This window comes from Megascapheus bottae, chromosome 5, assembly GCF_031878675.1.
Source record: "Megascapheus bottae isolate mThoBot1 chromosome 5, mThoBot2.hap1, whole genome shotgun sequence".
Lineage (NCBI taxonomy): Eukaryota > Metazoa > Chordata > Mammalia > Rodentia > Geomyidae > Megascapheus > Megascapheus bottae.
Window position 1 is genome coordinate 47,115,376 of NC_143513.1, and position 26,591 is coordinate 47,141,966.

Sequence of the window (26,591 nt, forward strand, 5' to 3'; positions counted from 1 at the left end):
GTATTCACTGCAAAGAGGTAACATTAGACAATAGAATTCTCAAAATGGAAACCATGCCATGTGTAATGAAAGGAAAGCACTGAAATTTCTTTTCTTTCTATCAAAGGATGCTTTCATCAGGATTTCTAATGACATCTCCAGGGTTACAGATAAAAGACAAGTGCAAATGGTTAGACCAGATTGTTGATTAAAAGTTTCCTTTTATAAATAGTTTCTAACAATATTATTTAAGATGCTCCAATTTCAATTTGATATTCAAATTTTATTCACCTTTAAACAACTTATAAATATTCATTGCCAGAAATGTACAAGCCGTGTATTTGTAATACTTCTCTTTTGCAAAGCCTAAAATATTTAGGAATCTAAAAATTAACAAAACATGGACTTAATGCATTAATATGTTACTTCTACAATATCTTTCCTATTTATAAATGGCCCTTTGTTAATTTTATTATGACATTTACCATAGAGTATGGACTCAAATACTTAATGTATTATTAATTTCTGCCTTTTCAATGCAGTAGATTTAAATTTTCTCCAGAATTTTAATTTAAATAAGAATTTAAATAGCTCATCAGTATTTCCCAAAATCAAAGCACTAAAGAAGAAACAAAGTAATGTTTAGCCATTTCTCTAAAGAATGTGAAATGACTTTACATATTTGGAGTTATTTCCTGCATCAATACAATTATGCATTCATTTCAATAAAATGTTTTTATTTAGGTCAAATTAGGGCCACATTATACATTTAAATTCATAAAAAGGTTTTCCAAATGTGCATATTAATCATAAAAAGTGGTTGTCCTTTTTCATTCCTCTACTGTGACAGGTGGCCATTGTACATGCTCTTGTCTCTACCAAAATTGCCAACCCTATGCTAGAAGCTTTCTCTCTCTGCTAATGGCATTTTTCCTTCTTATATGGAAGAAATGCACGTACTTTAATTAAAAATTGGCACTGTCAGTCAAAGGAGATAAATGTGGTTTGACAAGAAAGAAAGAATGAATTTGTCAGGTACCCCTGGCTCACAATCTAATCCTACCTACTGAGGAGGCTATAGTCTGGGGGATCTTAGCCTGGGCCAGCCCAAGTAAAAAAATGTTTGCAATACTCAGCCTCTAAAATAACTAGCCCAAAGAAGGGTTGCCTGGTGCCAGTGGCTCATGATTATAATCATAGCGAGTCATGAGGCTGAGATCTGAGGATTGTGGTCCAAAATCAGCTAGGGCAGGAAAGTCCATGAGATTCTTATTTTCAATAAATTACTGTACTCAGAAAATGCCAGAAGTGGCACTGTGGCTCAAGTGGTAAAGCACTAGCCTTGAACAAAGGAAAAGGAAGCTCAGGGACAGTACCCCGGTCCTGAGTACAAACTCAAGGATGGGAAGCAAAAAACAAAGGTTAGAGACATGCCACAAGTGGTGTTAGCCTAGAAAGTATTGAAGCGTTGAGGTCAGAATAGCCCCCAAATAAGAAATTATCCAGATTTTTAACACATTACCTACTGCCTTGGCTTGGCCTTCTCCCACCTACCATGAATGTTAATTATGAATGTTACATGATCCAGAAATAAAATCACTGGCCACTGCTCCAGTCTCAGTTGAGGAGTCCTCATCATGAAACCTCTTGGAGCTCAAAGCAGGGAAGTTCATTGAATGATACTGTATTTAGATATCTAATGGACCTTTTTTAAAAGAAAGCTTTAATACTTACATCCAGATCTTTCTACAAATTCTAGGTTTTGCTCAAAATTTTCCCTACAGAGAAAATGAGACGTCAGTTTGTCAGGCCCTAAACTAATTTTTGTCTTTCACATTACATGGCACATCAGAGAAGCCTGTAAGTATTACTATAAAAATGAAGTGCCATTACTCACTAACATACTGGGCTTATCTGAAAAACTGCAATTTCCATATTACCAGAGTGCTCTCACACATCACTCCATTTGAGCAATTCCTCCGATATTAGATAATTTGTTCTAATTATTGGATCAAAGCCCTGTATTCCTTCTCCAGTTTCAAAGTCTAAGCCAAAGCAGATAAGAATTTGCTTTCTCATAATCATAAGATTCTAAATCAGTGTTCTCCAGGCTTATCCTACTTCTAGCTGAATTACTCTTTCTTGGATGTCTTCCACTGTAGTGATATTTGAGCATCATGTACTTGCCACAAAACACCTATTCTAGTTTATTTCAAATCTTAATCCACTCTACACTTTTCAATAGGACCTTATTTGGTTTCTGTTATATCTATTTCCACTTCCTCCCTTGCCTTTCCACTTTATTTTTATAGATTTCATAATCTATTATGCTATGTACTTAACATTTTAGTTACTTTTTATTTCTATAAAAAAACTGAGCTATATAAGAAGAGATATTATTTTGTTATTTCTATAAGTTTATCCCCTGGATCTAAAAGAGTGTGTGTTCTAAAAGGGGCATGATAAATTTGCAGAATGAAAACTCCCAGAAGATTTATTGTATTTTTCTAGGAATATAAAGAAATAAATATTGATTTAATTTCAAATTTTAAAACAAAATTTGTATTCTTGAGTATAATAGAATAGAATATTTGGAAACAAACTAAGCGTATATTCAAATTATATTTTATACATATTTCAAAAGGAGAGTTAAAGTGTATCTATTGCAATCCAAATAAATCCATAAATATTTAATCTGGAAGTGTATTTGATTGATCTCAACAGACTTCTTCAACTTTGGAGGAAGCCATGACTTACTTCTTTGTGGTTTAGGTATGAAATGCCTCCCCTAAGGCTCATTGTTGAAGGATTGGTCCTCTGCTACTAGTGCTATTTTAGAAAATAGGAGACACTTTAGAAGTAATGTCAGGAAATATGTCACTAGGGGGCCTGGCTTTGAAGGGCATAACTTGTCTCCATTCCCTCCCTGTCATGCTCTGTCTCTTGTCTGCCTGTGTTTTAGCATGAGCACCATGATGTGTATCTTTACCTCAGGCTCAGAAGCAAGAGTAAATTGCCATGGACTGAAGCCTCTGCAAATGTGAGCATAAATATATCTCTTGCCTTCTTAGATAGTGTCTCTTGAGTATTTATAACAGTGACATAAAACTAAGAAATTTGGCACTAGAAAAGTAGTATTCATTGTTATGAGTCAATCATGTGGTTCATTAGTCTGTGAACTTGTGAAAAGAATCTTTAAAAGCTCAGAGAAGAAAGGGAAAAAAAGATGAGAAAAAAGGGCCAAAGATGAACCAGTGAAACAGCAATATTCACAAGACAATATGTTGAAAATGAACTCTACAACCTGGGAAGAGGTGAGGGGAAGGAAAGTGGGAGAAAAAATGAGAAGGGGTTACAATATTCTAGAAGAAATTTACACAACCTGATGAATGCAGCTGTAACCCCTCTGTACATCACCCTGAATATAAAATCAAATTTAAAAAAATAATTCAGAGAAAAAGGCTAAAGAAAGAATGTGGTAAGCAGAATGTACACAGTTGGTTTTAGTGGGAGTTCAGTAAACCAGAGTATCATTAAAGGATATGAAGAGCAAGGATTGAGTTCATCATGATGAGTAAAAGGACTATGTTGAGATTTAGACTAGAGATGATACATAGTATATACTTGCCAACAACTTGTCGACATTTTATTCACATTCTGAGATTTTGTGTGAAGCTGAATTTTAAGGTGACAGACTAGTCAGAGAGGGAAGAGTCAAGGTAGCCCAGAACTAAAGCTGTGATTGATTAAGGTAACTTCTTTCACTTAGCTTTACAATAAGAAATGCAAGAAAAAAAAGTCAGAGTAGAAAGATTTGCAAAATGTGTCGTTTATCCCAGAAAAAAACATGTTGAAAGTTAAAGCCAAAGAGACAAATGCCATAATTACACAGAAGCCAAACATCTTACACCATGATGATAGGATAGTTTGAGGGCATAAAAAGATTCATAATGACTCAAGCCACCTAAGACTTTGTGAGTAGTGTAGATGGTCAGAGATCCTGCACACATTCACTGAGAGAGAAATGCAAGATGCTGCAATGTTGATGCCGAAATGTGTCATGGGATTCACGGAAGTAGGAGAGGCCAGCTGTCATAAGTGATGAACAAAATCAGCTCAAGAGAGTGCTCAGGAGGGAATGAAGCTAGGAACATTGTAGATTTGGGATATTTCATGCCCTTTTGGGGCACGTATCATATCACTTTCTGTCCTCATGCTGGACACAAAGCTGTAATATCATTGCCCTGTGAGGTGTTAATCTTACTTCATTCTGATACTTTTTTCTTGTTCATTTTCTACTCCTAGGAGAATATTTACTGAGTCATTGGTTATGTTAGATATGTGCAATTTTCTTTTTGATTTCACAGGCTGATGGGTACTTTTTTTATGGAAAGAAAATATTTACAGATCTTAGAGTCTTACCAACATGTTAATTCATTTTGGGTGGTGAACACAATTTCTGCTAAATGATCCATTACAAATAATGTCTAATATAAGTCCTCAGTGAATTTACTCAGAATGTAGTCTACTTTTTTTTTTGGTTGGTCATTGAGCTTAATATCTGGGCCTAGGAATTGTCCCTGAGCTCTTCAGCTCAAGGCTAGCACTCTACCACTTGAACCACACTGCCACTTCCATGTGTAAACATTGTTAAATATATTCACTTTATTAGGAAATCAATTGAGTCAAATATGACTACTTGTTGCTTTTATTGCTGTGTATTAAGTTATAATTATGTGCACAAATTTAGGCTAAAAGCCAAGCAATACAAGTGTGACATAGCTGTTCACCTGTTCATATTTTCATGAAAAATTAACTTGTGTGATGTCATTTTAATTAGTATAAGTAGAAGAGCTCTGCCAGACCAGGTCACAATCTAAAAGAACGCATGCTATGATTATGTTTTAATTCCTTTCTCTAACCTATTTAATGGATTCCTACTAGATTCAATTAACTGGACACATATTGTACATGAGTTGCAAACTTAGAAATGTGTCATTCTTACCAGTAATGAAATATTTTTTTCTTGAGCCACTGAAACTTATTCCCAGAGGTATGTAACCCTGCTCTTTAAATAGGTAAGAATAATTGACCACTAATTATGTTAAATAATAGGCATCATCTTTGAGCGCTAGTCTCCAAAAATTCCACAGTGGAATTACCAAGTTAGGAGATTTAAACTGAAAGGATATTATTTTGTCTACTTTAATTGGCTTTTATAGGAGATACAAAGCAGGATTTCATTTTACCATCTCCAATATGTTCACTTTCTACTCTACCCAATTTTACTCCTCTCTAGCCCAGTTGCCTACATCATTCACCCTAAAACATAGCACAGGTTTCCATGTTCAATTTTCATAGTGGAAAATAATCTATTTGGTCATTACTTGACCTCTTTTATATTCCCAGCAGTACCGACTCCTCCAATAAATCCCCATCCATACATAGTATATTTTTCTTCCTTTAGATGCTTCTTAGGTTGACACAGTATTTTCCAATCTCCATGTTCAGTTGTAAAAAACATATCAAGAATGTCTTTTAGAGCAATTTGTTTCTTTTATCTAGATCCAACCAAAGTATAAATTTATATGTGTGTATTTAATCTCTACTAATATAGAATTCTGTAAAGCACTCTGTTTTCAATTACATTTTTTAAAATGCTGACTATATTTAGCTTTTTACTTTCATAGTGCAGCAGGGCATCTCAAAATAAATAAATTTACTACAGATGAGGAGTAAGAAAAATAAGAGGGATTAACAACAAATGTCTATAAATTTATAATCATTTATCTTAATCCCTAGATTATATTCTTCCACACACATTTATAAAATCACATTCAAATAATTCCTTATTTGTACTTATTTCATAGGCCATGAGAAAAGGAAAAATATGTCAGAAATTTTTATAGAGAAAATGAAGATTTCCTTCTTTGGGTTTCCCAAGTATATTTCAATAGCCATTTGCATCAGATAACTTTTAAAGAAAAAATCCCATACAGTGAATTATATATACCTAGTACGATTTGACTAGTAATACTTCCATAATTGTTACAACTACCAAGGAAGGGGCCATCTTACCTCTTTCATTGGGAGCATACAATGTGCCTTTTGTATTTAGCTTCTTTTGCCCAGCAATGACATTATAATAATCCATGTTTTAATTATTACACAGTAATTTACTAGCCCATAATTGTACTACTGAACTATATTTCATTATCTGCACATAGTAAAATGTGTCTATTTGTTCTCTTACTGATAATTGTTTAGAACATTATAATACATCTCTTTTGGAAGTTATTGTACAACAAATAATTAAGTGTGGTGCCTATGTAATTATTTTCAATTAGATGTTAATAAAGGAATTGTCATATGTAGGGTAAAAAAAGTTCAATTACAGAAACCCACAAAATTATTTCTAAAGTGATTGGTCCATATTGCATTCAGGCAGTTTTGTTTGCGAATTTGTAATTCTATGAATTGGTGTAAAATAATTAGAAAAATGGCATGTCTTATGATCAGGTTAATCCCATAGCATCTAGTTTAGAAAATGTAGCTATAGGGTGCATACTCATCAGCCCCATTTTCACAGATACTCACCTTCATCCAAACAGTTCTAATCATAATCCTTACTTTATCATCAACCCTTCTTACCACCACCTTATCTCCCAGAGCTAGTGTTCTATGAATTACATAAGATGCTAGTCAAAATTTTATACAAAATGCCTTATGAATAAATTTTCTATTGTGTAACTTTTATCATAAGCTTAACTGAGAGAATTGGTATTCAGAAGAGCTGGTCTATCTGACCAAGGACTCTATGTTATGTTCTATTATCAAGTTACGAAGCCCAAGTACTAGCTATGTGGAGTATATTGCTTTTCTGGTAAAGAATTCTTTGATGAGGCTGCAATCCAAAAGAAGGCCTTTGTTTTTATATTTGCTTGTTTTAGTACTGAAACTATTGATCTCTATGATGAAAATACTTGCTTCTTTTTAGGAGTATTATTTATCATTTACATTTTTAAGTTGTATGTGCCAACTGAAAGCACATTAAGAAGTAACAGACCATTTTTTAAATTGTATTTTATTGTTGGGGTAACATATAGAGGATTGCCATTACATTTGTCAGGTAGTGAGTACATTACTTCTTGAACATTGCTACCCCTTCTCATATTTTCTCCCATTTTCCCTCCTCTCACCTCCTCCCAGTCATCTTGCTTTTCCCCTTCCCTTCTTTATTTCAAATCACACACACACACACACACACACACACACACACACACACACACACACATATATGTAATATACCAGGTAACAAAGTCAAATATAGTAACAACATGAGATAAGAGGAAAAAAAGAGAAAAATAACTACACATATTACATTAAGAGTGACAATCACAAAGGTAAACCTCTTGTTTCCCTATCCTGGAGTTCACTTCACTCTTAGCCTCATCCTATATGGATATATGTACATAGCTTTTGAGCGATTGTGATCCTCTGCTAGGAGAATCCTAGATATATACTAATTGTTACAAATGAGGGAAACCATGGAGCCTATGTTTCTTTGTATCTGGCTTACTTCACTTAGTATGATTTTTTCCCCAGTCTTTCAATTTTCTATGAATGGGCAATGTCATTATTTCTGAAGTTAGCATAGAATTCCATTGAGATAAATACACATCTTGATTTATTCATCTACAGACCATGTTTTCTTATTTTGCCAGTTCTGGGATTGAACAAAAAGCCTTCACAAGTCCCTGAGCTTCTTTTGCTCAAGGCTAGTGTTCTACCATTTGAGTCATAGCTCCCCTTCCAGCTTTTTCTGTTTATGTGTTACTGGGGAAATGAACCCAGGGCTTTCTGCATGCCAGGCAAGAACTTTACTACCTTCCCAAAAACACAGATCATATTTTTGTGAATTATAAAGATATTGCAAAAAATGAACTTGCAAAAAATAATAACAAAAATCTTAGCAGCTTCATTCAGAATGCCTTCAAGCAATTTGCACACTTTGGGGATGTCTGGCTTTTATGTGGATTAGACAACTTTGACTTGACTCTGTGCTCCAAAATCCACACCTTTGAAATATGCAGTGTTTTATTTTGCTTCAGGGACTGAGGGTTAACTGCTCTGTCCCATTTCAATTTTAAAAATAAAATTTATCAGTCTTCCTACAACATCTATCAAATGTTTGTTTAGGACTTTCTCTTAATTGCTTCAACCAAAGAAAGCACCTTATAGAAAATTATGATTTGTTTTGTTTTGGTAATCCAAGTGTCAAAAGTATAAATAGAAATGAAATTGATGAATAATTTTCCACAAAATATAATCCTGTTTCCCAAACAGCCCCCGAGTTCTACACTCTCAATTTAGATCAGGATATCAGCATGAGATGCTTGGTTACTTTCCTGGCCTTGAGTCTCTCACCTCTTTTTTATACAGCTTATACTTCCTAGTTCTTAAAAATGATAACTATAGTCATGTCACTCCTCACTTGAAACTTTATATTGCCCACCTTTTCATATTAATATAGGTTTCAAAATCTAACCCAGCCTTTGTGTATTGGGTGAAAAATTCCTGAGGAATACAACTTCTCTTCCATTGTTTGCTTTTCCCTACTTCTTATTTTTCTATTCACCACTCCTCATGCATGCTGTTTGCAATTAGAAAAAGAAAATACAAACCATGTATACAGTGTTTTATAAATGCTCCAGACCTTTGCAATCCACTTGTCTTTGATTTTGCTGTCTTCCATACATTAGTATCCCACCTCCAAAATGACATTCTAACCTCTATAGAGCTTGGAATGGAAGAAATGTATAGTGGCTAAGATAACTAGCCTTTCCTTTAAAGAAACATTGGTTAGAATCCTGTATGTGTCACCCGCTAGATGCGTTGAACCTGACATGTCCTGAAACTTTCCAAAGGCCAGTTTTCCCTTCTCTGAAATGGAGAAAGTGATGGTGTCTATAGTATAGCTGTGAGAATTAAATGGGATCATGAATGCAGCACATCTTATAGCAGTGCTTGACAAAAATAAAGCTTTGGACAAATGAAAGGAATCATTATTATTATTAAAGTTCACCTAATGGTAAAACTGTAAAGAAAACTAATGACACCACTTTTGAATATCAAGTTGAAAATGATGTTACATCATTCTTACCATTTTTGGTATATATTGCCATATATTTTGGTATATATGTCTGCCTAGGTTTACCACATTCTAGTACTATTTTATGGACATGTGCTTACCAAATCCAGTCCTGTCTGAATGCATTCCCCTTTGCTCAATAGCCCCTTTTTACAGAATTTGCTCATGTCCTCTTTTCATACTGATAAATGACATCAAGCTCTTATTCATCCTGCCACAACTAATTGGATGTAGCCTAGGACTTTGGCAAAGGATACACATTCTTTCTCTCTATGATTCCAAGAACATATCCCTCTCTTTTTTGGAAAGTTAAAGCCAGAGCTTGGAGTGTCCATATTCTGTTTTAATCCTTTACAAAATAGAGAGAGCTATACTAGAGAGAGACAGTAGATATTTTATGCCCAGAGAAGAAGAGCTAGGAGATCATAGAGTTCCCTATGATAATTTCAGTCATACCTTTCTTGCTCCTGCTGTCAGTTCTTTTGAAGTCTAGATACACTTCCTGCCAGGAGAAATAGCCCACAGCCTTCCATGAACTTATTCCCAGTTTTAGTATATTTTTCTTACTAACAAAAGATCTGTTCTTATTGGAGACCATGTACCTATCTCCTTATTCTTCAATCACTCTTAGTTGTGTGAACATATTTTTCATCTTCTATCATCTCCAGCAGCTGGACCAGTGCCTCACAGAGCAGCAGGAAAAAATGTGAATAGCTTAACTGCTTTTTTAACCACTGCTGGTAATCTTAAATTTAGTAGAATCCTCTTCGGCTATGGAATCAGACCAATTTAAAAGTGAATCTAAAGTAATTTTCTTTAAAAACTTTGTAACATCTCAAAAAGACTTGAAAATCTACTCCAAGATCTTGGATGTGGCAAACTTGAATTAAGAATGAATAGATTGTACTGAAGTATATAATGCAGTAAAATTGGATTTTCTCTTAGTGTTTCTTGTGCATTTGGAAAAAGAGCAAATATACCTCTGTATTGGTATCTTCTTCTATCAAGTACTAGCTTCTTTGAAGCTGAATTGTATCCCAGAGGTTCCACTTGTTAACGAAGGAGGAAGCACATATTTTGATGTTGCTACCATGGAGCTATTCTAAATTTCAGCTAGTACATCCCAAATGAACATCTCAAAAGTTTCATATATGCATGTTTTTAAAATTAAAATCTATGCAGAATGGAAACTATAACTATTTGAAATATACTATAAGGGACTTTGTGCTATGAGTACAAAATGTCATTGCTCAGACACAGAGAGAGAGAATTCTATGTCTATTAGAAATAATAGAATAGAGATTACAAGCTAGAGCTTGGAGTCAGTTTGTACTTCAAATGGGTCTTATTAAGTTAATCACTACATCTATAACTCTGAGAACATTGTTAAATATTTCTCTTTTGGTACCAGGGATCAAACCCAGGAAATAGCCCTTGATAGGCAAGTGCTTTGCCACTGAGCTAGATCCTAGTCAATTAAACATTTTTGAGCTTGAATTTCTTTGATAAAATGTGGAATATCAATGTAAACACTACTTGCAAAGCTTTGCATATGAAAGAGAACATGCAACCTTTGGCCTTCCCTTTCTTAAAAAATTAATTCAGCTCATTTCAGGGATAAGCTAAAGAAGAAAATTGCATGAAAATAGAGTCAGAAACTACAGTTTCTAGAAATGGTTGTAATGTATGTAGCATTTTCCAAATGGAGCAATTATACCCAACATAGGAGTTGAGAATTGGACTTTTCCTTCTTAGCTTAGTTTCATTGATATTACAAGGAGCAGCCTTTACTGAGATGTGTAATTGTATCTGAGAGATGCATTGGCACTGGAGGAGCTGCTGAGTCAGAAGCTGCTACCTACACGAATGGAATTGTTGTTGTCAAATCACCCTTAAAGTGATTACATCCCAATGCACTTCCACTAAAAGGGAAGAAATGTGCTTGTTTCTTTAATACTTGGCGCTATTAGCTATCATAAAATATCAGAGCTTTGTTCATTTGATAAGTAAAACATGAATTTTCTCTAGTGTTTACATGACATTTCTTTAAGATAAGCTTATTTTGTTGTAAAAAAGAAATCAAAATAATCTAAGCAGGTTTACTTAGTACTTCTACATTTCTATCTTTGAGGTTTGAAGCCATAAATATTTACAGGTATAAAATACACAATAATTCTTAAATTCAGTATTAGAAAAACTTATAGATATAGCTAAAATATTCTTTGCTGTGGAGATATTTTCAAAGAGGTCATTCACCAAGTTTTAAATCATTTCCCCAAGGCCAAATTTAGTGCAAATAATGCAATTTTGCATAAAGTAATATATGATTTTGTCATTCTTTCTTAAATGTTACACTTTGTTGAAAATAAATGTTGAAACATTTCAGAATTTTTTAGTATTATGCCACTTCAAGAAAAGTATAAACATGCTCTCAATGACAATACAAATGCATCTTTCTAAAACACTTTCAGAATCTCTAGAACAAATTTAAAAGATAGATGTTTTTTCTCTAAAGTATTTACTCAGTTAAAAACCTTCATTTCCCAAGTTTTTACATTAAGACATGTCACATGAATTCCCGACAATGTGTTTAATTAATGGAGTTTCACTTTTTAAAAGCAAAACCGAACTAAAAATATTTTAAACATTCTAATCAGTTGCACATGGAAGGAAAAACCTTTTGAATATTTTTCAGTTATGGTGCTCCTTATATCCAGCAATTTTAATTAAATTTGCTTCTTTTTTTCTTTCCTCAGCTGTTTCTTTGTGAAAAGGTAGACAAAGTATCACACCAGATCATGAATCTTGTATTTACCAAAAGGTTATGTATTATGTACGAACAATTCTCATTATATGCCTGGAGAAAGAGAAAGTCTAGTCACTTGAGTTCTGAGAACTAGTTGTGTGTTTAATATCTGTGTAGGATCCTATTCAGTGAGAGTATTTCAGGCTTGATTTTCAACCAAAATTAATCTCTGTTCAGTTAAGCTTCCCATAGAAAGGGTAGAATATTTACATTATGTCAGGAATGTTATTCCCTATATGAACTTGTACTTGTGACATTCTGGTGGTTCACACATATTACTATCCATTAAATATCAGTATTTTCCTCCAAATATCATTACCTCTCTCTTTCATCACCCTATGTTTGGCTATTTCTCTCAGGGAAAATGTCCCATAAAGTGCATAATGTATTAAATTAACTACTTCTCTCATTTTGAACTGACAAGAACAATATTGTTGTTCTTAGGCTGGAAAATTCTGGAAACAACTAATAAATATATATGGCTTTGAGGATTGTATAGTCTATTGTAAGGACTTAGCTCTGTGGTTTGTGTATATAAACAGATGGGACCAGCTGTGTTTCAATATTTTATTAACAGGTTCAGGCCCAGCTAGGGCCCATGGACTTTAGTTTGTTGACTTCCATTTCTAATACTATATTATTAACTAATAAAGAATTCCAAATACATCTTTCTAGATAGCCCAAAACTTCTAATCAGTGGTGTGCATGAAAATATCCTGTTGGATAAAGCAATCAAACTCACTAAAACCTTAAAAAGGAGGAGAGGGAAAGTAGTAAATTTGATCAAAGTCCATTGTATTGTTATTGTAAATGTGCCAATGAAATCTTTCTGTACATTTTATTTATACTAATGATTGATTGGAAACATATATTCTATTTTGCAGGTTGGTGACTTTGATTTTGGGGAGGGAATTTATACAACTGAAACCTTGGGATTCCTTGAACACTAGCTTCTGTCATTCCTTTTAGCAATGCTTAACAATTTGAGGTTGGACAGATCTGCTATCATTTTCTCAGTGTTCATTCTACCCTGTCTCCTTACTGACAAAAGCTGGACTGATTTCTTGGGATGGCTAGATACTTCACTGGAAAACGGAATTTCTCATTCACCTTACTTAAATGTCAGTGATATGTGACATCTGTCAGCAAATGACATGAGAGTAGAAGTCTCCTCTGTTCGGCTCTCAAGAAGCTCTTATTTTTAAGATAAAAAGGGACAGCGTCTGCTTGTGCCTTTAGCCCTTTTATCTTTGTTCCTATCTAGAATGTAGTTTTGATGACTGATATTTCTCAGGTCTATTGAGACCTTGAGAAAAGAAAAAGCCATATATTTAAGTTGGAGGAAACTGACAACAATAAGAATGATCTGTGATTCCTTTGAGAAAGTATAGTTACAATGGAATGCTTGAATCTGGTCTTTCTTAGGAACAAAGTAAATATGATTTGATTAATTCACTGAAGTTCTTGATATGTATGGCCCAATTTGATACTACTTTATCTGAAAAAAAAGTATCATCACTCTTTAATAGTAACAAGCTCTGAATTCAGCTTTCTGTTGGACTCTAATTGTATTAATTTGGTATTTCTATAATGCCCATATTGAAATAGGATTATTCCCACTAAAACACACGACAGCATTTAGGGAGCAGATTGAAAAACTCTCAATATCTCTCTGGGCTAAGAAGACTTAGTTTACAGGTAGAATCTGGTAACCCTTCTGCTTTCATGACTCACAGCCAGCATTGGCTGACTCCAAACTAGAGTTTAAAAGAGAGTGGGAGGATGAAGAAGAAGTTGAAAGAGCTCTTAAACTTCAATATAATATTAGGTGTACAAGATACTGAAATACAAGCTGCTCTTAAAGAAACAGTTGGGTACCTTGGCCAGAGTGTGGCAGGTCAAGTGCTCTTGCTAAATGGTATAGGGCGGACAAGCTCAGGGAGTCACATGCTACAGGACAGACAATGGCCTAACTGATGCCTCATGGCAGGCCCCAAGTAAGTTCTCCTAGAGGGCAGAGGCCCACTGCAGAATTCACACCACACTCCTACTGCAATTACTGAACTAGTGGGGAAGCATTACTTAAATGTCACCATAATGAATACAATTGTGTATTTTGTTTTCTAACAGCAAGCCTTTGGTCTTGTTTGAGTATGACTGGCAGCTTTACAGATAAGCAGAAAAATACACTTTGTAGTTCTATTCATTCTTTGTTGTGGTGCTTGAATGGATCTTTTAAGAGTCAAAAATTTAACTTTTTTTCTGTACATAAACCTCATCTGTACATGACATACTTGTACATGCCCTAACTACATGCTTTAGAAGCACATATTTTCATCAGATACATGAATTTTATCTGTACATGTTTTAGAATCATACACTTTTATAGGATAATAAAAAGGAATTCATAATCTAGGTTATATGTACTAGGTATATTATGAAGAAAGAGGAAGAAGAGCAAGAGAAGAAAATAATTGCTGAAAGAAAGGAAAGAAGGAAAGAAGGAAGGAGAGAGGGAGGAAGAGGAGGGAGAAAGGGAGGGAGGGAAGGAGGGAAGTAAAGTAGAAAAGAAAAAGGGGAAAACTTTTACATGAATCGTGTTTTTTCAGCTTATCCTAGCATCTAGAAACTTTCTCAAGCTAACACTTAAATGAACAGAGTGTCTTTCAAAGTAGCTACATCTCTAGTGTCTCCAGAATAAACCTGACAAGAAATTTCTATGAGGACATAGATTGTCCACGCCCAGCTTGCTGGCCCCAGCAATCAGATTCAGAGTTCAGCAATTCCTATTCTAGCACATGCAGGAAGAATCCTTCAGTGTCCTGTAACATATGCAACTTAGCTCTTCTGAAGAAGAGTGTTGAGACAAAAAGCATACAGCCCCAGAGTCATTTCCACCCACTGGTGTTTTGCTTGCTTGTGGCATGATTAGTCCGTACAGACAGTCCAAGACAATAAGCCCCTATGCCCCCATCCAGAAATGACAAGACACTCAGAAATTCAAATTATATCTTCTAATACAGGAACATTTTTGGTCCATTTCACTATGAGTTTGTAATTCTACCAGGGCATGTAAACTAACAGTAAAACAAAACATTTTAACACAGAAAATGCTTTTGGTAAAAATTAAGGATTATTTTATATAACAGATTTATGTATACCATGATTTTACTGTTCCAACTATACCCTCTTCTGTTCTACATTATGGTGAATAAGCTATGACTGTCTTTCAAAACTTCTTGAGAAGAACTTTTCCAAACATTGAGCAATATTTAAGAATGGGCTAGACTTACAAGATGCATCTATTTTTCATATGCAAGATTCTGTGAATCTCATCTTATTTTTGTTTTTGTGGGAGGAAAATTCAATGTTCTGTTTTCAAGTCACAAGTTCTTTTTATGTTTATTCAGTCCCTCATTTGGTGTGTAGTATCAAGCCATTTATCCTTGTATATATTCTGCTCTTCATCTCTAAAAATGAAATAAATAAGTTTTGCCCTTTTTCTTATGGGTTTACACTGTAGTGAAGAAAAACATTAATGTATAAATGATTCTGGGGCTTATATGTGGAAAGTACAGAGACAGAAGGAGTTAACTCAGTTTAAGATAAGAAAAGCAGAGGAGATCACTCACTTGAGTAGATTCATTTCCTATTGTGTTCTGCCTCAGTGAAGTTGAGCAGACAGTGGTCCCTGGAGTAGGCAAGTGTTCACACACACGTTGGGGCTGGTAAGCAATAATATTGAGAATATTGCTATTCCAAACACAAACAGACTTGGTGACCTGATCAATTTGCTTCTTCATTTATTTATTCACAGCTGAATTCCACTTGCCTTGGTGTGAGCCAAGCATTCTTGTTGGCAGGTAGGGAAATAAAGATTGCTTAGTCTGTGCTTTTAAAATGAACCCAAGAAGAAAATTAAATTCTAGATATTTCATAAATGTATTTTGGCAAATATCTCTCTATAAGCTTTATTTCATTTGCTTTTGAGAATGAATTAAATACATTGTGAAAGCTGGAGACATTATACGAAGACTAAGTTTTTATTCCTTTCACTTGACCCCTTCATCAATCCTTTATTGCATTGCTTTTGATCTGGGGAAAGAACATGCCAGGGATTCTTGCTGTAGAGCTGGGAAGTCTGCCTTTCTTGCTGTTTCTCCTTCAGTTTCCATTCTAAAACTACAAGAACATAATTTAAGAATCCAGATAAATTTCCTTCAAATTCCAGTATTTCTATGTAAGCTATGCTAAATATTTCTTTAACCAAGCTTTCAGGTTGATAACTGAAATGACCACCTTTTTTAACATGACAAATATTACCCAATAACAGTAGAATCAAACCTAAATAAATCGGGAAACTTGAGTTGCTTTGCTATGCTGATTAGTTTTTAACATGTTCTGCTGCAGTTCAATACACTTATATGAAGAAATGTAGATGAATAAGGAAAACAACTAATGACAAAACTAGAAAACATAATATGGTACACACCTGAGCTGATCGTCACAGGTAGCAAATATGCAGCCGTTTGTGGTGGTTTGGTATAGAATATTTTCCATTGATTTCCCTTGGCGACAACAATTGAAATTCCAGCTTAATATACAGAAAGAAGAAAAAGATTCATTCTGGATTATATCAATGCCCAAAGGCAAAATTCAAATAAGGCTTATCCCAGAAAAAAACGAGAACACATCACATTTTCACCTAAATTTTATAATTTTAGATACTACTAACATGATTTTAGATTTGTGAAATTACAAATGCTTCCATTAAACACACAAAATTATTCAGTATAAGAAAGATGTGTTCTTACAGAAAGCTGACAACAGGATAACCCTAGATTTTCAGAATAAAATCTAAAATGTAACAAGGTGAGTAAAGACCTAGCCTGCTTCCTATCTTTTCTATCTTTTCTTCAGAGAAACAAACTACCCCAGCCTAGATGAAAACTAATTAGAGAATTTTCAATGGAATTGTACTCCTATCTGTTAACCTAACAACTACAGAAGCTGAGCTCTAAGGCAGCCCAAGCAAGAGAGTCTGTGAGATTCTCATCTCCAATTACCTAGCAAAAAGTGAAGCAGAGCTGTGGCTTACATAGTAGAATGCCACCCTAGAGCAATAAAACTCAGGGACAGAGTGCAGACCCTGAGTTCAAGCCCTAGTACTACCGTTTAAAAAAGATGATATAGGAATCAGGTAAGGCACAAATGGCTCACTCTACTTCTTTTACTTAAGAGGCTGAGACTAGTGAACTGTAGTTTGAATTCAAGAAGAAAATCTTCATTTTTCAAGGACCTAAAACTGACACTTACACAAAGGACAAGGTAGAATTCTAAGAGCAACTTATGTGCTACTCATGAAGGGACAGAATTCTGAGACACATTGTACTAACCCATTGAGGTGACATGTGCCCATAGCCTATAAAGGTCTAAAACTAAGCAGATCAAGAACAAAACTTCTTACTGTACATACCTAAAATAATTTTACTAAATAAAACGCAGTGACAAAAATCAGTTACAGGGGAAAAGAAAACTCTGAAAGAAAGTATGTCAGAGAGATATATAGGGTGAGCAAAGGTATTAGGGTTAAAACTCATCATAAGGTAGTATCTATAAACAAGAGAGGTATTTAAACATTATTGAGAAATACTTGAACAGACCAAAAACAAATGCAGCTACAGTGAGTGAACTGAACTTTATAATTAAGTCTCTCTCTCTCTCTCTCTCTCTCTCTCTCTCTCTCTCTCTCTCTGTCTCTCTCTCTCTCTCTGTCTCTCTCTCTCTCTGTCTGTCTCTCTCTCTCTGTCTATATATCTATATGTATATATAATCTACAGTAGATTAAACAATAAGAATATGTTGAAATATTAGTAAGTACAACCTATGTATTTATCCTGTAGCTATTAGATGTTCTTTTCATTTTGTCTGATGATATTCACTAATGTCTTTTTCTTTACTTTTGGTGTTTCTGGGGTTTTAACTCAGGATCTCCTGCCAATTTAAGAAGGCAATTTATCACTGAACCATGCAGTCAGCCCTTCTTCGTATTGCTTGTGTTAGCTTAATTTTTGAGATAACATCTTGTATTACACTCAGGCTGGTTGGCCAGGATTGTGATCCTCCAGTTCATGGTTGCCTGTGTTTCTGGATGACATATGGGTGCCACTTTGCCCAGCCATTGGGCAAGATGGAGACTGGAAGACTTTTTATTATTATTTTTTATTGTAATTAATAGAAGGGTTACATTATATTCACCAGATAGAAGGTACATTTCTTAACACTCATTGCTATCCCTTCTCATGTTTTTGTCCCCATTTCCCTCCCCACCCCCTCCTCTCATCTTGTTTCCCCCCTTCCCTGTCCTATTTCAATTAAACAAATAAACATATATACAATATATCAGATAACAAGGTAAGATGAGAAATATCATAGTACATTAAGAACAACAGTCACACCTTATATGGCTCTTGTTTCTATGTTATGGAGGAGGCTGGAAAACTTTTATGTTTCCTAAGCTGGCTGAATTGCAATTCCTTGACCTCCACTCCCAAGCACCTGCATTCTGGTATAGCTGGGAGGACATTTACCGGCTGTTGGGTGTCACAAACATTTTGCCTGGATTGATCACAAGCTGTGATCCTCCCCATTTCAGCCTCTTGAGTAGCTATGATTATAGGCACAAATTACTGCATTGGCTTCAATTTATGCCATGCGTGTCTACAGGTAAAAAAATGCATTCAGGTTTAAAGTGTTTAAATGTATCTCCTTCATCTCCGCTTTCAAAATATTTTTTCACTGTGTAAGAGTTTCATTTTAATAAGGGTTTCTTTTTTCAAAAATGAAAAGACAATTCACTGTATTCTATATTCTTTTAGGAGGTTTTATTTGTTTTTTCTTATATTACCTGTGATTTAGGTTACTTAGTAGAAATTAGTTTTTCCTTCAATTTCTTGCTTTTATGATTTTTTGGCAAGTCCAAAGTAATATCAATAAATAGCCCCTTTTCTAAATAAATTTTCTGAATTACCTGCTTAGTATCTTATGCATTTCCCCAATTTTGTTGTTTAACCTTTATATGGATGTTAACATCTGTTTTCTCTAATTCTCTTGGATGGTTATTTTCTTGGCCTGGACAAGCTTTCTTATAACCATGCACTGATTTGTACACTGAGAAGTTAAAGCAGATCTCAAAGGAATTTTTCTCTGTGTGAACCTGAGCATTAGGGCTAGCAGAGGCAAATCTTGTTAGATAGCTTTAAAGAAAATCTCTTCAGTCAGTTTCCTGGGTTTCTTCAAAACATTTTAACTTTGCCAAATTCCTCAGAACAGCACATTTAAAAGCCCATTCTTTTAAACTTCTTAGAATTGTGGAACCCAACATTATTTTGGAAAAGTAACTGCTTTATCTCCTTTGAAGGGAAAACAATTGCTTTGCACATTGCTGTATTTCAGAATTGAAATTAACAGCATTTGTTGTTGGGTCAATTGATTGAACACATGATAATCTCTATTATCTTGAAAGAGAAGAATAGTTCTGGAACTTGAAGACTAATGAAAGAAAAGAATGACTCCATAATTTCAAACAACATTCTAATTAAGAGGAACCCAGTGCCCATTATTGTAAATAAATGAATCAAATTTTCTCTTATATGATGCCAATTTTCTATGTTGGCCCAACAAAATAGTAAATATGATGAACAATATTTTATATTTATTAGTAATACAATTTAAAAAATCCCTCTCCCCATCCAAAATATCCTTTTACTTTGTCACACTTAAACTGAATTTCATGCGTGTTCTTAAAATTACATTAGAGAATTTCCAAAAGGATTTTTTCTAGTAAAACAAGCTTCCATTTGAAATCTGGATCTTCAAAAATGTGAGGTCTGAAGTGGGAGCAGGAGGGTGTACAGCAGCAGAGGTTTGCTCAGTCTCTGTTCTTTCATATTCAGATCTTCTGCTATCATCTCTTCAGAACTATTGCTCCTTCTTTCTTTTCTGATACTATAAAGGCCATAGTTTACATCTAAAATTTTTCTGTTTAGTTTCTTATTTCTGTTTTTTTGTGAAACATTTATTTTCTCAAAAAAAACCACATGGACTATGTTATCTCTCATCTCTTTTGCTGTCCCTTGGTTATCTCATATTGTTACAATATCTCACTTTGTTACCTGATATATTGGATATATTTCTATTTGGTTATTTGAAACTGGATAGGGAAGGGGGGAAAACAAGATGAGGGGTGAGGGTGGAGGGGAGGGAAATGGGGACCAAGACATGTGAAAGGGTATCAATGTATGGGAATTGATGCACCATCAATCTGGCAAATATCATGTAACCTTTCTACTAATTACAATAAAAAATATATGAAAAAAAAACCACTTGGCAGCCAGGTCCCTGTGGCTAATGCTAGCTATTCAGGAGGCTGGGATCTGAGGATTGCAGTTCAAAACAAGCCCTAGCATGAAAGTTCCTTAGACTCTTATCCCCAGTTAACCCCAGAAAACCGGAAGTGGTCCTGTGACTCAAGTAGTAGAGCACTAACCTTGAGCTGAAATGTTCAAGGACAGCACCCAGGCCTAGATAGAGTTCAAGCACCACAGCCACCACCACCACCAAAAACAACAACAACAAAAAACTTGGCACTATAGCAGCATATTCAGATATTGAAGATCCACATGCTCAGTTTTTTTCATATATATTTATTGTAATTAATAAAAGGGTTACATGATATTTGCCAGATAGATAGTGCATTAATTCCCATACATTGATACTCTTTCACATGTCTTGGTCCCATTTTCATCCCCCCACCCCCACCCCTCATCTTGTTTTCCCCCATTCCCTATCCAATTTCAAATAACCAAATACAAATATATCCGATATATCAGATAACAAAGTGAGATACTGTAACAATATGAGATAACCAAGGGACAGCAAAAGAGATGAGAGATAACATAGTACGTTAAGAACAACAAGCATTCATTTTATGGCTTATGTTTCTATATCCTAGAGATCCTTTCATTTAGAGTCCTACTATATGGCCTTATGTATCAAGGTTTTGCTCTATTGCAAATCTCTGCTAGTAGAGCCCAAGGTTTCTACTGATTATGACAAATGAGGGAAACCATTGAGCCTAAGTTCCTTTGAGTCTGGCTTACTTCACTTAATATGATCTTTTCTAAGTCTTTCAATTTCCTAACAAATGGGGCAATGTCATTCTTTATGACATCAGCATAGAATTCCATTGTGTACAAATACCACATCTTGTTGATCCACTCATCAACTGAGGGACATCTAGGTTGGTTCCATATCTTTGCTATGGTAAATAGTGCTGCAATGAACATTGTTGTGCTGGTGGATTTAGTATGTCCTAGTTTCTGGATGATTGGGTAAATGCCAAGTAGTGGAATTGCTGTGTGATAGGGGAGGTCTATGTTTAGTCTTTTGGGGAACTGCCATACTGCTTTCCATAGTGGTTGAATGAGTTTGCACTCCCACTAACAGTGTAGTACTGATCCCTCCTGGCCACATCCCCTCCAGCATCTGTTGTTATTAGTTTTCTTGATCTTGGCCACTCCTAATGGAGTGAGGTGGAATCTTAGAGTTGTTTTGATTTGCATTTCTTTTATGACCAGAGATGTTGAGCATTTCTTCATGTGTCTATAGGCCATTTTTGTTTGTTCTTCAGAGAAGACTCTCTTTAAGTCTTTGGCCCATCTTTTAATAGGATGGTTTACTTTAGAGATTAGTTTTGGATTGATTCAATTTTTTGAGCTGTTGATATATTTTAGATATAGGCCTTTGTCTGTTGTATGGTTGGTGAAGATCTTCTCCCACTCTGTAGGCTTCCTAATTAGTTTACTAGCTATGTCCTTTGCCATACAAAAGCTCTGCAATTTAATGCACTCGCACTTATTCATCCTTTCTCTGATTTGTTGTGATTCTTGGTCCTTATTAAGAAAGTTTTGACCCGTGCCAAGGAGGTCTACTGTATCTCCTATTCCTTCTTGTAAAGTTTTCAGAGTGTCAGCTTTTACCTCCAGGTCTTTGATCCATTTGGAGTTAATTCTAGTACAGGGTGACAAGGAAGGATCCAACTTTATTTTTCTGCATGTGCTTAACCAGTTCTGCCAGCACAACTTGTTGAAGAGGCTCTCTTTCTTCCATTCTATTTTTTTGGCTTCCTTGTCAAAGATTAGGTGGCCATAGGTCTGTGGTTTAATATCTGGGTCTTCAGTTCTATTCCATTGGTCTTCAGGCCTGTACCAAGCTGTTTTGATAATTATAGCTCTGTAATAGAGTGTAAAGTTTGGTATTGAAATTCCTCCTGCGCTGTTCTTTCTGCTAAGAAGTGTTTTTGCTATACGGGGTCTTTTATTATTCCATATGAAATTTTGGATTGCCTCTTCTATTTCTTTAAAGAATGACATTGGGATATTGATGGGTATTGCGTTGAATTTGTAGATAGCCCTTGGCAAGATTGTCATTTTCATGATATTGATTCTTCCTATCCAGGCACATGCTCAGTTTTTGTGCTCAGAATTTTCCTTCTTTGAAAGGCTGATCAACCTCTAACCTCTATCTCCTTTGGTAACACAGCATAGATGAAGTTGTCTGGCTGCTACAGGTCATGATCCAATTCCCTTTCTAGAAGGTTGCTAGTGATCGTTAAAACCTGGATTCATTGAAGAGGAAAGAATTTCCTAGAAGATCATTGACTGTATTGTGGTTTTTCCAAATCTTGGAAATCCCCTCAATTCCTGATTTCCTAAATATAGGATTTAAATGAATACAAATTGTGGACTATTTTAGAATCACTTTTCTTTTTGCAGTGGAGTGGGGGGGTATTGAGAGGTGGATTTTCAAATATACTTCCCATTCAGTCTAAAGCTCCAGTAGTCAGATGCTAGTATAATTGTGTCTGTCTCTGAAACCATTCAGTATCACTAGAGGTTGTTAGTGGAAGGTTGTCAAGAAGAAACATAAAGAGATAATGAGCAATAAAGAACTTGCATGAGTCAAGTGCTGTAAGAGAAAAGAAGGAGGACTATAAGTTTAAAAAAGCAAAAACAAGCTCCCATGCTTACTTATATATCTTCAAAGTCACTTTTGAACTAAATAGTTCATAATAATAGAAACAGTTTGCTGAAAGATGATCATTCTAGCCATCATATTAAATACGCACTTTCCTGCACACTACTAGGATTTGACCTTAGAACTTCTTCCTTACCAGGCAGGCTTATATCACATGAGTCATGCTGTACCTCCCTTTTTTTGCTGTTCAGTTATTTTTAAATATAATCTCTTAACTTTGTGCAGGGCTAACCACGGGCAATGTTCCTTTTTATCTCTGCCTCCAAAATTGCTGGGATACAGGAATGCACTACGATGCCTAAATTTAATGATCATTATGTATATGTTATAAACTGGGATAGTTGATTGAGGCAAGTGTACCCAACAACTTCCTCTCATTTCATATATACCACTATGGTGGTATAATAATTGAACATTTGTGTACTTCTCAATTTCCCAGGTATAGTAGTGTGACCCCAGAACAAAGTCCTCAGTTAAGCCTTGTCATACATTCCTGCAACCACTGTGACAATCTGAGAAATAATAGAGTTGGAAACTATATTTATCTACAAAATTTCTTGAACCTTTACTCCTTCTAGGCTGACAGTCACCTTGGCTCTCAGGACAAGTTTTAATAAATGGCTGAGAAGCCTACAGAGTGGAAGAAGATCTTCACCAAGCATACAACAGACAAAGGCCTCATATCTAAAATATATCAACAGCTCAAAAAATTGAATCACTCCAAAACTAATCTCTAAAGTAAACCATCCTATTAAAAGATGGGCCAAAGACTTAAAGAGAGTCTTCTCTGAAGAACAAACAAAAATGGCCTATAGACACATGAAGAAATGCTCAACATCTCTGGTCATAAAAGAAATGCAAATCAAAACAACTCTAAGATTCCACCTCACTCCATTAGGAGTGGCCAAGATCAAGAAAACTAATAACAACAGATGCTGGAGGGGATGTGGCCAGGAGGGATCAGTACTACACTGTTGGTGGGAGTGCAAACTCATTCAACCACTATGGAAAGCAGTATGGCAGTTCCTCAAAAGGCTAAACATAGAGCTTCCCTATGACCCAGCAATTCCACTACTTGGCATTTACCCAACCATCCAGAAACAAAGACATACTAAATCCACCAGCACAACAATGTTCATTGCAGCACTATTCACCATAGCAAAGATATGGAACCAACCTAGATGTCCCTCAGTTGATGAGTAGATCAACAAGATGTGGTATTTGTACACAATGGAATTCTATGCTGATGTCATAAAGAATGACATTGCCCCATTTGTTAGGAAATTGAAAGACTTAGAAAAGATCATATTAAGTGAAGTAAGCCAGACTCAAAGGAACTTAGGCCCAATGGTTTCCCTCATTTATCATATTCAGTAGAAACCTTGGGCTCTACTAGTAGAGATTTGCAATAGAGCAAAACCTTGATACATAAAGCCATATAGTATGAAGGTAATTGAAAGTACCTCTAGGATATTGAAACAAAAGCCATACAATGAATGATTGTTGTTCTTAATGTACTATGTTATCTCTCATCTCTTTTGCTGTCCCTTGGTTATCTCATATTGTTACAGTATCTCACTATGTTATCTGATATATCGGATATATTTGTATTTGGTTACTTGAAATTGGATAGGGAATGGGGGAAAACCAAGATGGGGGGGTGGGGGGTGGGGGGTGGGTAATGGGACCAAGGCATGTGAAAGGGTATCAATGTATGTGAATTAATGCACCTTCTATCTGGCAAATATCATGTACCCTTTTATTAATTACAATGAAAATATTTTTTTAAAAAAGACTTTATTTATTTATGGTTTCCTAACTGTTTTTCTCTTTTCTTCAGAGACTAAAGGAATTAAAGCAACGAGAATTTGCTCGAAATGTAGCTTCCAAGTCATGGAAAGATGAAAAGAAGCAAGAAAAAGCACTTAAACGACTTCATCAACTTGCTGAGCTAAGACAGCGGTCTGAGTGGTGAGAATTAGCACATATATCCGAGTATCCAAGGTTCACCCCCCCCTTTATTTTGTCTTTTCAAAGATAGTCTCATTTTGCAGAGCAATTTGGCCTTGAGCTGTTATGATCCATCATTAGCTCCAACTCCCTTCCCCCAAACCCTCCCGCAAGTTCTTAGATTACAATTGTGTATAGCAAGAGAGAAATACTCTTAACAGTTCCTTTCCCGAACTGTACTCTGTAGTGAAATAATTAATGAAATGATATTGCATATCTTCTTTCATGCTATCCAATTATTTTCTAAAACTTGCTTAATTCCTCAGAAATCTTAATCTGGTTATGATAATTTTTAAGGCCATAAAAGAGGTAGTCAATGCACTTGGAGGGAATAAGTCTTCAGTTCATTCCCCTGTACATGCCTGAATCTAGAATATATGACACTATCACTGTATGGCTGACAATAAGATGCAATTAATTGTAGTTAAATTTACCACACAGTGCCATTTAAACTGATAATTATAATATAACAAACATTGCACTAATACATTCTTGTAGCTGAAAAGTAGCAGTTTTACAGAAGCTTGGAGACACTGAACATTTCAAAACTGTTACCTGGAATGCAATTAAATTTCCAGATTGTGATTTGTGCTCATATGAATCATAATGTATAACACTAATGTAGATAATTAATGTAGTTGAGAGCAACCTGGTGATTTGTGAAATTTAAAAATCAGTGCCAGAATTTAAAACTCCTGTTGTTTAAATGAAAAGAAAATAAATCAACAAAGCAATCAGAGGTATAGTTTAATTACATAACCATGAACTAGTAGACTTCAAATGTGACAGTAAAGAAATTTTAGTTTGGAGATCAATTTGCAGTGGAAATAGTATTTAACTAGCATCCATTCACATATTTGTAACTAGATATATTTTAATTAAGTTATGAATATATACAACCATATTCAAAATAAGAGATAAGTTTAGTATCAAGGGAAAATAAAGATACAACATGCATCTAGAAGTGAGGTTAGTCCTGCAGCAGGCGCTAAGCCTCTCTGTGATCACGAAAGCAAGAAACACATTGAGCACTGGCCTTTTCACAGGCAATGAGAAGCTTCCCATATGTTACTCAAATATGGCAGTAATACATCACAGAGCTCTTGTCAAAGTGAAACACAGAAGTAAGAAAATAAAGAAGAAAGTCCTATGAAAAGGAAAATTACCAGATGATGATGTCAATCGTGCATGATTAATAATGAGATATGAAAAGCCCCATCTTAAGAAAGAAGGCACTGCTTACCAGATAAAGATCTCTTTGCAATAGCTCACCTTAAGCTAAGATAGATTTGTCTGATTGTTTGACAAATTCAAGTAGCCCTAATAAACTTAAGTTTGCTTATTTCAGCAAAGCTGCCCCCGTTATAATATTCAATTCATTTATAAATAAAACCTGACTTAGGTAGCTACAGCCCCTTTGTGCATCACCATTAAAATAAAAATAAAAATTAAAAAAAATAGAAAGAATCATAAAAGAGGCAAAAAACGAAAAGAAAAGAAAAAAAAAGAAAAGCTTAAGACAGGCTGAGTTCAAGCTCCAAGACTGGC

The 26,591-nt window shown here is 35.0% G+C and overlaps 1 protein-coding gene across 1 annotated transcript in view; it reads left to right on the top strand.

The window, feature by feature from the left end:
- The window catches only part of Znf804b (zinc finger protein 804B), a 369,057-nt gene that overhangs the window by 337,638 nt on the left and 4,828 nt on the right, over positions 1-26,591 (top strand). Inside the window, exon 3 of the mRNA XM_090332338.1 lies at positions 24,874-25,004. Coding sequence (XP_090188464.1) covers positions 24,874-25,004 — 131 coding nt within the window. The remainder of the gene's footprint in view (positions 1-24,873; positions 25,005-26,591) is intronic.